Source organism: Dreissena polymorpha, chromosome 2 (assembly GCF_020536995.1).
Source record: "Dreissena polymorpha isolate Duluth1 chromosome 2, UMN_Dpol_1.0, whole genome shotgun sequence".
In the NCBI taxonomy this organism is placed as follows: Eukaryota; Metazoa; Mollusca; class Bivalvia; order Myida; family Dreissenidae; genus Dreissena; species Dreissena polymorpha.
In genome coordinates this window covers 132,635,218-132,650,260 of record NC_068356.1, presented here as the reverse complement: position 1 = coordinate 132,650,260, position 15,043 = coordinate 132,635,218, and the positions used below count along the sequence as shown (strand labels likewise).

General features: G+C 34.6%; 1 protein-coding gene across 6 annotated transcripts in view; it reads left to right on the top strand.

The window, feature by feature from the left end:
* Window positions 1–15,043, top strand: part of LOC127869040 (integrin beta-PS-like) — a 42,986-nt gene that overhangs the window by 9,960 nt on the left and 17,983 nt on the right. For all 6 annotated transcript variants that reach the window (XM_052411301.1, XM_052411296.1, XM_052411302.1 and 3 more), the window contains exons 3-8: window positions 7,543–7,745; window positions 9,019–9,100; window positions 10,701–10,832; window positions 12,476–12,572; window positions 13,751–13,835; window positions 14,665–14,751. In XM_052411301.1, the coding sequence (XP_052267261.1) occupies window positions 7,543–7,745; window positions 9,019–9,100; window positions 10,701–10,832; window positions 12,476–12,572; window positions 13,751–13,835; window positions 14,665–14,751 (686 nt within the window). The remainder of the gene's footprint in view (window positions 1–7,542; window positions 7,746–9,018; window positions 9,101–10,700; window positions 10,833–12,475; window positions 12,573–13,750; window positions 13,836–14,664; window positions 14,752–15,043) is intronic.

Genomic DNA, 15,043 nt, shown 5'->3' with positions numbered 1-15,043 from the left:
AGGAAAGCCCTGACCATTCAAATATAATGTCTACAATGAGGATTAAACTAATTACAATGTAATAAGAGATTTATGAATTATCATATGTAAAAAAATAATTTTTTTTTTTTGAATTGGGGGGGGGCAAGGCGGAGGTTCTGGGGGGCAGGGCGGAGGTTCGGGAGGGCAGGGCGTGGCGCCCTTCGATTTAGGCCTAGCTGGAGCACTGGAATCATATGCCGAAATTCATTTGATACTTTCAAAAATTGCAAACGTTTGTATTTATGACATTCTAAACTTGACCACTCTTATCGTCTATATTACCCACCCATAATTTGCTTTTAAAAATGGAAATCGGGCATGTATGGGATTATCGAGTTATTGATAAAGATGGGAGAAGTTGCATTTATGCGATTGAGACAGTTGACTGTATGTATCGCGGAATCCAGAGTCTCGGGATAATATGATTACTACAATCAGTTATGAGTTCTCCATGGCTTCAAACTGTTAATTGCATAATCAAGCACGCAATTAACAATTCTATAGTCGTGGTATCCTAAAGCTAGGTGCGAACATGGTTTTCTTTTATAAGCGGCGTTTAAAAAGACAGAAAACACTGTCATGTGCATGGGTTTGAAATACATTATTCATTATAACTTTTAAATGAAAGGGGTCAATACCATACGTTAATGTTCAATTATTTAATTTTTAGCCAACATGATAAACACCGCGGTAGATATTATGGGTCCGCGGTGATTCACGGTGTTCGCCTTATGGCAAACGGGCCCCGCGACATTTTATCTGAACACCAATCGCAGGTCTCATATTGGTAAGCAAACACAGTGAGATGAACACTGCAGCGAGTGGCGTTTATTTAAGTACACAGTGCCTGTACTGTATATTGTAGTCACAGAAAAGGACTTAAATACCTTTCTTGGGGTTATTGCATGATTTTGTAGAAATTAATTAATGATGAATGGTAATAATGTATGCAGTGGGGGTTTTTCAACGTTTTGGGAATGGGACCGGGTCCCTTTGGATTGGGAAAATTTGCTGCGATTTGACTAAAATTGGGAAAAATAGTGTTGTTTTGCTACAAAATGCTTCAAAAATGAGGATACAAGTGTGTCCAGTATTCTATTTACTAAGGTTGAACTTATATGGATGGGAGATGAACAAAATATTGAGATAAAAAATATTATTTTTTTTTTGAAACCTTCCATTGGGAATTTTAAGCGCCCATTTGGGAAAAATATATACTTTTTTCCATTGGGAATGGGTTCGATAACCGGACCCGATTTTGAAGGAAAAAAAAACACTGGTATGTAGGTTAGACTTTGGACATAATAAGATTAAGAGTTCTTGCGGAGTCCTTAAAAATCTTTACATTTGAATTAGCAAACAATCGTCCTTACCAACTCTTAAATTTGTCAAAGTTCAAACTTTTTATAGATAATGATAAAAAAAATTGTAATAAAAAGATAACATGTTTTACAGAACCATGGTGAAGTATCGGTTTTGGTGATTTTCTGTAGTGGGCAGTTAATTTTGTGTATGATGAATTTGTAACTGTGAAGGAATGCATTTAAACGGGATTCATTGATTTGCAAAGTTTGAGTAAATATTTTCCGAGATCCAGAATACGTGTTACTGTATGAGCAAAAACTGTTACGTTTTTAGCTTTAAAATATGATCTGAAACTTTAAAGTATTGTGAAATATCTCAATGTTATCTTCACAACCAAGTTTTTATTTATCATTTCCCTTTGTCTTAGCCCTGCCGATGATGGAATGTTAAACATGTAGCATTATTTTTACCAGCGCTTTAGCGGAACAAAGGATTGAAATGAAATACATAATCACTGATTGTATTGAAAATAATTCTGGCTGGCATTCTGGCATTTTTAGCTCACCTGTCACAAATTGACATGGTGAGCTTATGTGACAGTTTGATGTCTGGCGTCCGAATGTGCGTGCGTGCGTGTGTCCGTCAACAATTTGTTTGTGTAGACAGTAGAGGTCACAGTTTTCATCCAATCTTTATGAAATTTGGTCAGAATGTTTATCTTGATGAAATCTGGGTTGGGATTGTATTTGGGTCATCTGGGATCAAAAACTAGGTCAAAAACTAGGTCACATAATAGGTCAAATAATAGAAAAACCTTGTGTAGACAATAGAGGTCGCAGTTTTCATCCAATCTTTATGAATTTTGGTCAGAATGTTTATCTTTATGAAATCTGGGTTGGGATTGTATTTGGGTTATCTGGGGTTAAAAACTAGGTCACTAGGTCAAATAATTGAAAAATCATCAACAATTTGTTTGTGTAGACAATAGATGTCACATTTTTCATCCAATGTTGGGATTGTATTTGGGTCATCTGGGGTCAAAAACTAGGTCACTAGGTCAAAAACTTGGTCAAATAATATAAAAACCTTGTGTAGACAATAGAGGTCGCAGTTTTCATCCAATCTTTATGAAATTCGGTCAGAATGTTTATCTTGATGAAATCTGGCTTGGGTATGTATTTGGGTCATTTGGGGTCAAAAACTAGGTCACTAGTTCAAAAACTAGGTCAAATAATAGAAAAACCTTGTGTAGACTATAGAGGTCGAAGTTTTCATCTAATCTTTGTGAAATTTGGTAAGAATGTTTATCTTGATGAAATCTGGGTTGGGATTGTATTTGGGTCATCTTAGGTCAAATACTAGGTCACTAGGTCAAATAATAGAAAAACCGTCAATAATTTGTGTAGACAGTAGGTCACAGTTTTCATCCAATCTTTATAAAATTTGGTCAGAATGTTTATCTTGATGAAATCAGGGTTGGGATTGTATTTGGGTCATCTGGGGTCAAAAACTAGGTCACTAGGTCAAATAATAGAAAAACCTTGTATAGACAATAGAGGTCGCAGTTTTCATCCAATCTTTATGAAATTTGGTCAGAATGTTTATCTTTATTGAATCTGGGTTGGGATTGTATTTGGGTCATCTTGGGTCAAAAACTAGGTCACTAGGTCAAATAATAGAAAAACCTTGTGTAGACAATAGAGGTCACAGTTTTCATCCAATCTTCATAAAATTTTGTCAGAATGTTTGTATTGATGAAATCCGGGTTGGGATTGTATTTTGGTCATCTGGGGTAAAAAAACTAGGTCACTAGGTCAAATAATAGAAAAAGCTTGTGTAGACAATAGAGGTCACAGTTTTCATCCAATCTTTATAAAATTTGATCAGAATGTTTATCTTGATGAAATCTGTGTTTGGATTGTATTTGGGTCACCTGGGGTCAAAAACTATGTCAATAGGTCAAATATTAGAAAAACCTTGTGTAGACAATAGAGGTCACAGTTTTCATCCAATCTTTATGAAATTGGGTCAGAGTGTTTATCTTGATGAAAACTGGGTTGGGATTGTATTTGGTTAGTCAGGTGAGCGATTCAGGGCCATCATGGCCCTCTTGTTTGTCGAATAACGGTCCTATATCTGTTGTTCCACTACATGTAGAATATGGTCAAGTAAATCAATGTTTTCGACTCCTTTTCAAGCCCCCGGAATCGAAAGATCGGGGGTATATTGTTTTTGGCCTATCTGTCTGCGTGTCTGTGTGTCTGTCACTAAACTTTAACATTGGTCATAACTTTTGCAATATTGAAGACAGCATCTTCATATTTGGCATGCATGTGTATCTCGTTGAGCTGCACATTTTGAGTGGTGAAAGGTCAAGGTCATCCTTCAAGGTCAAAGGTCAAATATAATGCTTTAAAGCAGCGCAAAAAGGAGCATTGTGTTTCTGACAAACACATCTCTAGTTAAATACTGAGTTGATCTTTATAAAACTTTCACAGTTGAATATCCTTTATTATCTGTAGATGATTGTAAAGGATGGAACATTGGCTGAGAAGAGTTTTGGCTTTATGATTGCCCTTTGCCTTTTGTCCACTACATGTATAAAATATACACTTTTGTGTTTTTAATTCCTCTTTATAACTACTGGATGAATCTTTTTCAAACCTTAAAAGTTGAATAATTTTAATGTGTAAATGATTTTAACAAAGAAGTAGAAATTGCAACCAATTGTGGTAGAATTACGTGCCTTCGTCTTTTTCTCTATTGTAGAATATTTAGTAAAATTTTTTGTGTCGAAACATGTGCTGTGTGACATCAATATCTGTGGCACATTTATAGTTAACTTATTAACTACAATTAAGAAAAAAAGAGTATTGTTAATATTTAATGATACAGAAATGATGCTCATAAAATGCATGGCAAGAATGGTTCATGTCATATATATAACTATAATATAATAATATTTATAATAATTCTTAATAATTGGAATAGGCTTGTTCCATTTCTGTGCAAATAAATGACTTCATAAGCATGTAATTGGCTGGAGATTGCATTTGATTTGCCTGATTAATTTCTTGTAATTAACCATTTACATTTATACAGTATGAGATAAAATGCACATCTGAAACCCATGATATTCTCCTCTTGCAAGACAACTATGCAATGCTTTCAAATTGCTATACGCCCATTTTCTTGAGATCTCTTTCACTTATCATATTTGTTTGCCCACTGTTCTTACTGTATTATTTGGTATGTGTGTTCTAGTGTTTAAGGGTGAAGTATGCATGTTCTTTATATTAAATGTTTAACTTAAGGCTATACATGTGAATATTATCTGTTTTATCACAAGTAACCTGATGGATTTAAAATTACTAACTTCAAGACATGACTATAATTTATCATAATTCATGTTGATGTATGATTGTTTTGCCTGTTTATAACATTACCATATTACATAACGTTTATTCATACAATGATGTTTTGTTGAAAAACTAAACATTCATCATAATTTGGAGCAAGTTGTGTTTTATTCTACAAACTTTGAATTCCATAGAAACAAATAAATGGTCTTTGACTTTATAGTTTTATTGAACATCCTAATGCCATACAGAAGTATATATTTTTGTATGTATAAATAATAATAATCATTATAATTTTTTAATAAACAGTACTGTCTCCATCATTATTAAAAATTAGTTATTTGATCTTATGCTTAACCCTTTAAGCGCTGGAACCGAATTTTGAAGGCCTTTGCAAACAGTTTGGATCCGATGAGACGCCACATGTGGCGTCTCATCAGGATCCAAACTGTTTGCTATTCTAAAAGTATTCTTTGAAAAAAATCAAAGAAATTGCTAATTTTAGAAAGTCAGCAGACGACATTTTAGCAGATGACAAATTTCCCAGCATGCAAAGGGTTAATAATCTGCAAAGAGGAAGTGCCAAAGAATAACCACCATGAATGATTCACTGTAAATCTGAATCATTTCTGGGTGTCTGATAGTTCTGATTCTCTAAGGCTCAGTACCTAAACTGCATGGCTCATCTGTTGTCTGACTGTAAGTGTCAGTTGTGTGGGCATGTGGCAGTTTAACATGAACGCACCTGGCAGCCTAGGGGAGTGTATATATCACTATCTTTTGTAACTGAGATGCTGGTTTAATGTGTTTGATTGTCTGCTAGTAAATTAGCTGTATGCCAATCAAAGAATTTGGGCTTACTCAAGCAGTGTTTTTAGTTCAATTTCGGTGCCCTTATGCTGATTCATTCCCAATATATTTTCCCAAATGACTGACTAAAATTCCCAATTAACACCCCCCTTCCAAAAGACAACACCATAATGATAAATTCATGTCCCTATCCAAGTTCAAGCTAAGTACTTTTGTTCTTGATTTATTAGTATTTGTAATAAAATCAACAACACCAATTTCCCAATTTTAGTCAAAACCACATGATATTTCCCAATCCAAAAGGCCTCTCCCCATTAAAAAATTGGTGAAGAAAAAAAACAACCTCAAGTGTGTTAAATAACTATGAAAACTTTTCTCCTTGGACAGTTGTTTTCAAATACTTATCTTTGAAGGGTTATTTTTCCTCTTATGCTTAGGTTTTCTACATGTATATTTACTATAGCTGGGTTGTTTTGTTGCTAATTTTAATTGTTTTGGTTTGGTCACATAGGGCAATATGCTTAAACTAGGTTACTTAGTAATAAAAGAATTGCTTGGCATAATATTGCCCATTTCATAGTGTTGGGTTGAGTCACATTTCTCTTCCCCCACTGTGCAGTGAATGATTAATTAGGTGTCTAAGGTGTCTGTGTATAAGGTGTCATTTTAGGTCTCACTTAATAAACCTGTTCACACCCAGTCTACCATGTTGTTTAAGCCTATTCCTTTTTCAAATGTAGTTCTTTTGGACACTTCTCACTAAATTAAGTTGTATTTTATACTTAAATTGCAAACTACATATAATATGAAAAAAGTAAAACATATATAATTGTAACTGATGTCCCCTGATATTATGATATGGACTGCTTTGTTTGAACACGACTCAAGTAAAATATATGTGTTGATTGTCTCTAATATCAGTTTGGTTTTGTCCCAACTGAAGTTTCAACTTCCAGTTTCTATGATTATGCCATTAAATTGTGTAGTTTAACTGCAATTTTCATTTTTCAAGGGTGAATTCACTGTTTTCGTATTTTTTATTTTTTGCCAACAGAATAATCCAGTTCTAACATCGACAAATCATGTGTTTTGTTAAAAGTCTATCCAACAAGTTTTGTAAAGATGAAAAAAAAGAGGTCTTTCAGTTTATTGGAATTTTTAGAAGTAGGAAGGTGCCTGTTTAATGAGAGAGAATAGAACAACATACATTTAGATCTCTCCTGAGCAAAAAAGTACATAGTGGTGAATTGCTCTTGTTTGTTTTCAACAATTGCTGTTAGTGACTTCTCCTAAGCTTCTGGGAAGTTGTTTCAAGTGTTGGAACCTTGTTTTTGAGTCAATGAACAAGTAACAGATCCATGCGTGGAGAACAATTTACTTCAAATGACATCTCTTAACCCTTTTCCACACAGAAGCAAAGTGAAAATGGCTATGTGCAAACAGCATAAAACAACAACAGCCTGCGAGCAGCTAGCAGTCTGTTCAGGTTTTATGCTGTTTGCTGCTTATCAGCATCTAAGGGTTGGAAATAAAGCCTTTAAAATTGAATCTAGTTAGAAAGGTCTTTGATAAAATGTAACTTTCTAAGGGACTACAAATAAAAAATAGTTATATAAGTGGTAAAGGGTTAAGCTACAATGTACTAGGAAGTTACTAACAGTATCAGGATCTTGTTTTTCAGGCAATGAACTAGTAATAAATCCATGTGTTTCCTTAACTTATTTAATATAATGTTGTTCATAGTGTCTTGTTTTTTGGGTCAATGAACAAGTACTGAATCCATACGTAAACTACCAGTGAGTTTTTCAGTGTCAGAATCTTGTTTTTCAGTCAATGAACAAGTACTGAATCCATACGTAAACTTCCAGTGAGTTTTTCAGTGTCCGAATCTTGTTTTTCAGTCAATGAACAAGTAACGAACCAATACGTAAACTACTAGCAAGTTTTTCACAGTGACAGAATCTTGTTTTTCAGTCAATGAACAAGTACCGAATCTATACGTAAACTACTAGGTAGTTTTTCACTGTGTCAGAATCTTATTTTTCAGTCAACGAACAAGTAACGAATCCATGTGTGGAGGCCAAGTCGTGCGGCCAGTGCATCGCAATCTCCCCCAGGTGTGGCTGGTGTGCAGATACAAACTATGATAAGACGTACAAGGACAGATGTGACCTGCTCACAAACTTCAAAGAAGAGGGGTGCTCGCCTGCAAACATATCAAATCCACAGAATAAGCTCTCATTTGTGACGGTATATTCCTTTTGATCATGTTCAGAAATAACATCAATTTATTGACTTCCAGTTTCTTTATGGGATCAAATCCTTCTGACTATATTGCACAAAAAGGTATTACAAATTTAGAACTCGTGGATTGCAATGTTTGGAGGTTAAAATATTTCTTACAAAAGTTTATTTGCCATGTGCATATTTCTGGAGCAAACTAACAGAGCAGTTTGTGATTTCCATGAAAGGTCATTTAATGGTTAAGCACTCAGAGGTTCATAAAAATTCAAATTTATCTATGCGCGTATTCAACAGGACTTGAATAATGCGGAATTCATATTATTTCTTCAAGTTTTCTCATAATTTATTCCCACTTTCAACTGGGCAATCCGTTGATAGGTGCATTATTTGTCCAGTATAAATTTGGATATTTTTTTTGTGGCCCACTTTTTGATAAGTTTCTATTCCACTGTGCTCTTGACATTGTATTTATACTCTCATTTAATAGAGTATCTGAAATTATTAATGGATGTAACTGTTTAAATTGAATACATATATTTTAGCCCCGTTCTGGTAAAATTGGGCTTGATGCACAGTCCATACTAATCGGGGACGACACTTTCCACTTAAACTGCATTTTTTGCTAAGAAGAGACTTCCTTTGAACATAAAACACAGTAAAAGGGGGAAGTGTCAACCCTGATAAGCCTTTAAAAGGGGGAAGTGTCAACCCTGATAAGCCAGTAAAAGGGGAAAGTGTCAACCCTGATAAGCCATTGTGAACTGTACAGGCTAATTTGTGACGACGCTTTATACACATGTATTAAGCCCCATTTTCCCAGAACACAGCTCATTTTTATGTCCCCCACCCACTATAGTGGGGGACATATTGTTTTTGCCCTGTCTGTTGGTTGGTCTGTTGGTTTGCGCCAACTTTAACATTTGCAATAACTTTTGCAATATTGAAGATAGCAACTTGATATTTGGCATGCATATGTATCTCATGGAGCTGCACATTTTGAGTGGTGAAAGGTCAAGGTCATCCTTTAAGGTCAGAGGTCAAATATATGTGGCCAAAATCGCTAATTTTATGAATACTTTTGCAATATTGAAGATAGCAACTTGATATTTGGCATGCATGTGTATCTCATGGAGCCGCACATTGTGAGTGGTGAAAGGTCAAGTTCAAGGTCATCCTTCAAGGTCAAAGGTAAAAAAAAAAAAAACGGCGCAGAAGGGGACATAGTGTTTCTGACAAACACATTTCTTGTTAATTTATGTATCATGTGCTTCTTTCTCAGGACCGACCGGTCCAAGATGGATTAGCGGAGGGGGACGCCATTCAAATCCAACCCCAGTCAGTGAACATCAAGATCAGACCCAGTAAGTCGCATATGTCAGCTTTCACTTTTGTATCAGTAGATCAGGCCAAGTAAGGTTGTCATATCAGCTGTCACGTGTTTATCACTGTTTTGATTTCCTGCCCTTTCACCTGATTTCTTCCATTTTGATTACACTAGATTACTTAAATATGAGTCCTAACTTGAAATTTCCGTCTCAGCGCTTACTGTTTCGTCTATTTTGACATTACTTGGCTCAAATGCAGTTGACTTTATGACTACATGTAATGTGTGAAACTTTTCACTTTAACTTAAAAGTCAAGGTCACAAAGATTAAAATTGGCTAAAAACAACTTCAATGTTTGTACTGTAACTTTGTCATTCAGCTTGCTATTTTAAGACAAGACGGCATTTCAATTGTAATAATAACCTTCTCTACCTCAAAGGTCAAGGTCACAGTACCTGATCAAAAGTCTAAATTGGCCATAAAACAGCTTGAAAATTCCTGTCTTAGCTTTACCTTTGACATATAAAATTAAATTATTATTTTTAAATTGTATTGGCACAAATGCTATCGATAATAAGACAATGTGTTGCAAGTTACACTCTTGTATTTTTGCTTGCGATTGACGCAATCAGAGTTGTGAGAAAACAAAAGTGGAATGTGTGGGCATCCAGGCTTTGAGGACACATTTCTTATTCATTTAAGTTTATCCTATTGTTCTCTTACTTAAGTAAGTAACCATAAGTTTTTATGCCCCCACAGCTAATGATCGGGGGTATATTGCTTTGAACCTGTCTGTCTGTCATTCTGTCCCAAAACTTTAACCTTGGATAAAGTTTTGCGATAAGTTTTGAAATATTGAACATAGCAACTTGATATTTGGCATGCATGTGTATCTCATGGAGCTGCACAGTTTGAGTGGTGAAAGGTCAAAGTTATCCTTCAAGGTCAAAGGTAAAAAAAATAATCAAAGCGGCGCAAAAGGGGGCATTGTGTTTCCAACAAACACATCTCTTGTTACCTTTTATCATGTCAATTCTTCAGCAATTGGTGTCTGAGAACTCAGATGAGCAGTTAAGGATCATCATGGGCTTCTTGTTTATTTTTATGAAACACAGATTCTCCTGAGAAGATCGTGATGATATTCCATCTGGTTAACCGATAAGGACCAACATTTTACTCTTTATATATTATTGGGCACCATTTTTCTCTCAACATTTTCCTGAAACACTGGTGAGCGATTAAAGACCATTTTGAACCTCTTGTTATGTTATGTGGCACCATTTTTAACAGAACTTTTTTTATGCCCCCGGTAGGGTGGCATATAGCATTTGAACTGTCTGTCCGTCCGTCAGTTGGTCCGAAAACCTTAACATTGGCCATAATGTTTGCAATCTTGAAGATAGCAACTTGATATTTGGCATGCATGTGTATCTCATGGAGCTGCACATTTTGAGTGGTGAAAGGTCAAGGTCATCCTTCAAGGTCAAAAGTCAAAAAATACAATCCAAGGGAAGTAATAAGCTTTGAAAGGGAGATAATTTCTAAACCTGCCAAATGATATATTAAAATTTTATTTCAAAGCGGCGCAATAGGGGGCATTGTTTTTCTGACAAACACATCTCTTGTTAATCCACAGATAATCCCGAGAAGATCACGATGACGTTCCGCCTGGCTGAGAACTACCCCGTGGATCTCTACTACCTGATGGACCTCTCAAATTCCATGAAGGATGACAAGGAGAATCTGGCTGCACTGGGAAATAAAATTGGTATGGTGTTAACCCTTTGCATGCTGGGAAATTTGTCGTCTGCTAAAATGTCGTCTGCTGAATTTCTAAAATTAGCATTTACTTTGATATTTTACAAAGAATACTATCAGAATAGCAAATAGTTTGGATCCTGATGAGACACCACGCTTTGTGGCGTCTCATCTGGATCCAAACTGTTTGCAAAGGCCTTCAAAATTTGGTTCCAGCACTGAAAGAGTTAACTATAAGGAAATAAATTGGCATGTTAACGACTTAGAAAAAAAGGCAAGTTGTAAACGAAAAAAGAAATAAAATTGGTATGTTTGTTAAAGATAAAGTATAAAATTGGTATGTTGTTAAAAAAAGAAATGAAATTGGTTTGTTGATCACAAGGAAATATATTGTTATTTTGTAAACAACATCACAATAAAATTGATATGTTGTTGGCAACATGAACAAAGTAATTTTGGTATTTTTGTGAACAATAAAGAAGTAAATTAATGTGTTGTAAACATCGAAGAAATTAAATGTGGAACTTAAGATAAAAAACATTGTTCTCTTAAAGTAACATAAATTTCATGAGAACTATGTAGTGCTTCGGAAGCTGCCCGAAGCCAATCTTGCGTTCACTCATAAATGCTCGGATATCATAGCCGGAAATTCACATGGAATACCGGTATATTGTGACACAAAAAAATAAAAACTAGCATTTTGTATCGCGTTAAATCAATGTTAACAGACCACAACTGGCGTTGAAATTTTGGCTATTGCTTAAGGAGAATCGATTTTTTATGTGTTTACTTTTTTTTCCAAATATTGTATGAGATATTCGTTGATTTTGAGTGTTTATTGGCTTTTAACAAGAAGTTTTGACACAAATGTGGTCAGAATATAAGATTAATATAAATTAGCTCCTATAAGGTCATATACCTAAATTTTGTGGTTGGCCTGAGATTTTTTTTCTTCTATGTTCTCTGAACAAGTTGTATTGAATAAGCAATGTTGGGATACTGCTGTCAGAATGTTAGTTTGTTATCCTGTTATGCTTTTTATGACACCAAAAAGCCTCAGTGTTAAACATTTGTATGTTTTGCATTGAAAATAAACAAAATATCCATGTACAGCCATTAAAACGTGTCCCGAGAATCCAAAAATATTGTTAAGGTTTTTATTACGCAGAAAATAAAGTCTCTAAATGGAATTTAAAAAATAAAAACTTATAAAGAAATATTCAATGACAAAACAATTAAGCATCTGTGGAACAAAATAACTTTGATATTTGGTTGGAAAGAAATATTGCTTCACTGTGAAATCGACAATGTTTGATATCAAATTAAAATGGTTTTTCAGATGAAATCCTCTCAAACAAATACAATCGCTGTTATTTTCAGAGAATTAAATATTTTCGTATGAACACAATGGAAATAATTTGTACCATAAAAAATATGTGTAAACTTAATCAATTGTGTAGCATAAGCCTGAAGCAGAATAATGGCTGCATTGTGTTAAAGGTAGAGATGTCACACTAAAGTTCACATACAAAAATGAATACAATTGTTATTCTGAAATACAATAGATTTATTCCATAATTGTCTTAACACTTTTGAATGAAATATTTTTTATCGAATTAACCTTGATGTTATTGTTGTTGTTGTTTCCTTCAGCTGCTGAAATGGTGAACATCACAAAGAATTTCCGTCTGGGTTTCGGCTCTTTTGTGGACAAAGTCGTGATGCCATACGTATCAACAGTTCCATCCAAGTAAATGAATTTTCTACTACAATATTATACCTGTAGTTGGGGATCATACAAGTAGTCGGCGCTTCAAATAAATATTTGTGTTTGTGGTAATGTGTGGGTAGATGAAAACAATATAGTGGTAAGATCTGATAAAACAATTCACTATAAGTAGAAGTAACATGATTATACCTAATATAATTCTTAAAATCAACTATCATTTGAATACAGTATTCTTACAAATTAGAACACATTTCATTTTTATGTCCCCCACCACTATAGTGGGGGACATATTGTTTTTGCCCTGTCTGTTGGTTTATTGGTTGGTTGGTTGGTTTGTTTGCCCCAACTTAAACATTTTGCCATAACTTTTGCATTATTGAAGATAGCAACTTCATATTTGGCATACATGTGTATCTCATCGAGCTGCACATTTTGAGTGATGAAAGATCAAGGTCATCCTTCAAGGTCAAAGGTCAAATATATAGCTTCAAAGCGGCGCAGAAGGGGACATAGTGTTTCTGACAAACACATATCTTGTTAGACTTGTAACTGGGAAACTTTTCTGCGATTTTTTTTTTGTCCAATTGGGAAAAGTACCTGTACCGGTCCAATTGGGAAAAATTGAGTTGTGAAAACCTGAAAATTGGGAAAAATCGAGTCGTGAAATCCTCAAATTGGGAAATTGGTGTATTTGATTTTATGCTCCCAAATACTTTAAAATTGATTCTTAATGTTTTCAAGCTGTCAATATTATATTCACCTAGGTTCAAACCATAGAGCTGCACAGGGAAACTAACAAAATGTTGTTTTTAAAAAAAAAAAAAAAAAAAAAAATATTTTTTATTTTTTTTACCTTAAATTGGAAAATTTTTGGCCAGCAATTGGGAAATTTGTATTTTTTTTCGTAATTGGGAAAGTGCTGTTCACCGGTACTTTATAAAGAAGGAAAAAAATTGCTGCTTTTAACTATTAATACATGTAATACATGTAGAGCGCTATTTGATCTTTTGTGCGTTTATGGAATTTTCTATTTAAAGGTAGCCTCTTCTAAGAGAAAATCAAGTTAAGGCAAAAAGTATCATTCCTGATAAGCCTATGCGGACCACACAGGCAAATCTGGGACTACACTTTACGCATGTACATTTAGCTCAGTTCTCCCAGGAGGATGCTCATTTCATAGTTGGTGTGTTTGTGCTCAGGTTGCAGATGCCCTGTGACGGCTGTGAACCACCGTACAGCTACAAGAATCAGCTGAAACTGGACAGGAACACAAGTCTGTTTGAGGTAGAGAAATTTAATATCATTAAAACAACTGTTTTCACTACAGTAGCAGTTCTTGACTTTGTTGACAAATAGCTCACAACACACGGTGTAATGAACAACAACTTTTTTCATAAATTAGTGCTCTGTTCAAAGCTTAATCACCAAACAATGGCAAAATGTGCCTTGATTTCAAGGAATTTCAAAAGTAAAACTGTAAACAATTATTATTTGGTATCAGCTTATAAAAGTTTTGTTATTACGATAATAATGTTTTTCTTAGGTTCTGAAGTTGTGAACTGGTACTTTTCAACTGCACTGCTTAGTTTCAGTTTTCTAAAAGTGGTTTTCGAAACATATACTTTTTGTCTAGCATTATAAAGGAATTTGGGCTGTCCCTGAACTGGCAATGCTTGAACTGGGTATTTTCCAATTTGTGGACAGGCATGACAAAACATTTCAATTTATTGATTATTTCAATGATTTTAATTTTTCTTAGCAAAACTTTCCCTCATTACCATTAAAAAATAACAATATTTAGTCAATTGCATAGAAACCCTAAGACTAATTTGAAACACTATCGAGTCAACAACAACATTTGTTAAATGACTTAGTTTATCTTCATTGTATCTTGAGAGGCACCTGTCTGTTCCCTGGAAGAAGCAGCACTTGGTGTCTTGCGAAAGATCCTAAGCGTTCTTTCCAGGTGGGAAGCCAACCAAGAATCTGCGATTCCAAGGCTGACACTATATCCATTTCAATTTTTGAGGCATTATTATTCATATTTCAAAATTGTAGCTTCTTTGAGTGCTAATTAAGGCCTGGTATTTTATAAAATCATTCTTTGTTCTAGGAATACGTGAAAAAGGCCCGTGTGTCTGGAAATCTGGACGCGCCAGAAGGAGGCTTCGATGCCATCATGCAGGCAGTGCAGTGCAAGGTACACCTGGGGCTCGTATTTAATAAGCTCTTAGAAGAAGTCTATCTTAAGTAGAAAAACTTTAAAGTGTTCAATTTTTTAAGTGAAATGTTAATTTCTGATGTGAAATGCAGTTGTTTTGGGTTTACAGAACAGTAATATATAAAACATCAAAGCAATCATTTGAAACATTTCTATTCTAATTCCATCCCATTTTACACATTATTTAGATAACACCCCATCTGATAAAGTGTGCTTTATTCAATTAACATGCACAGTATTGTGACGTCTTTTTGTTTATTTTTTAGATGGA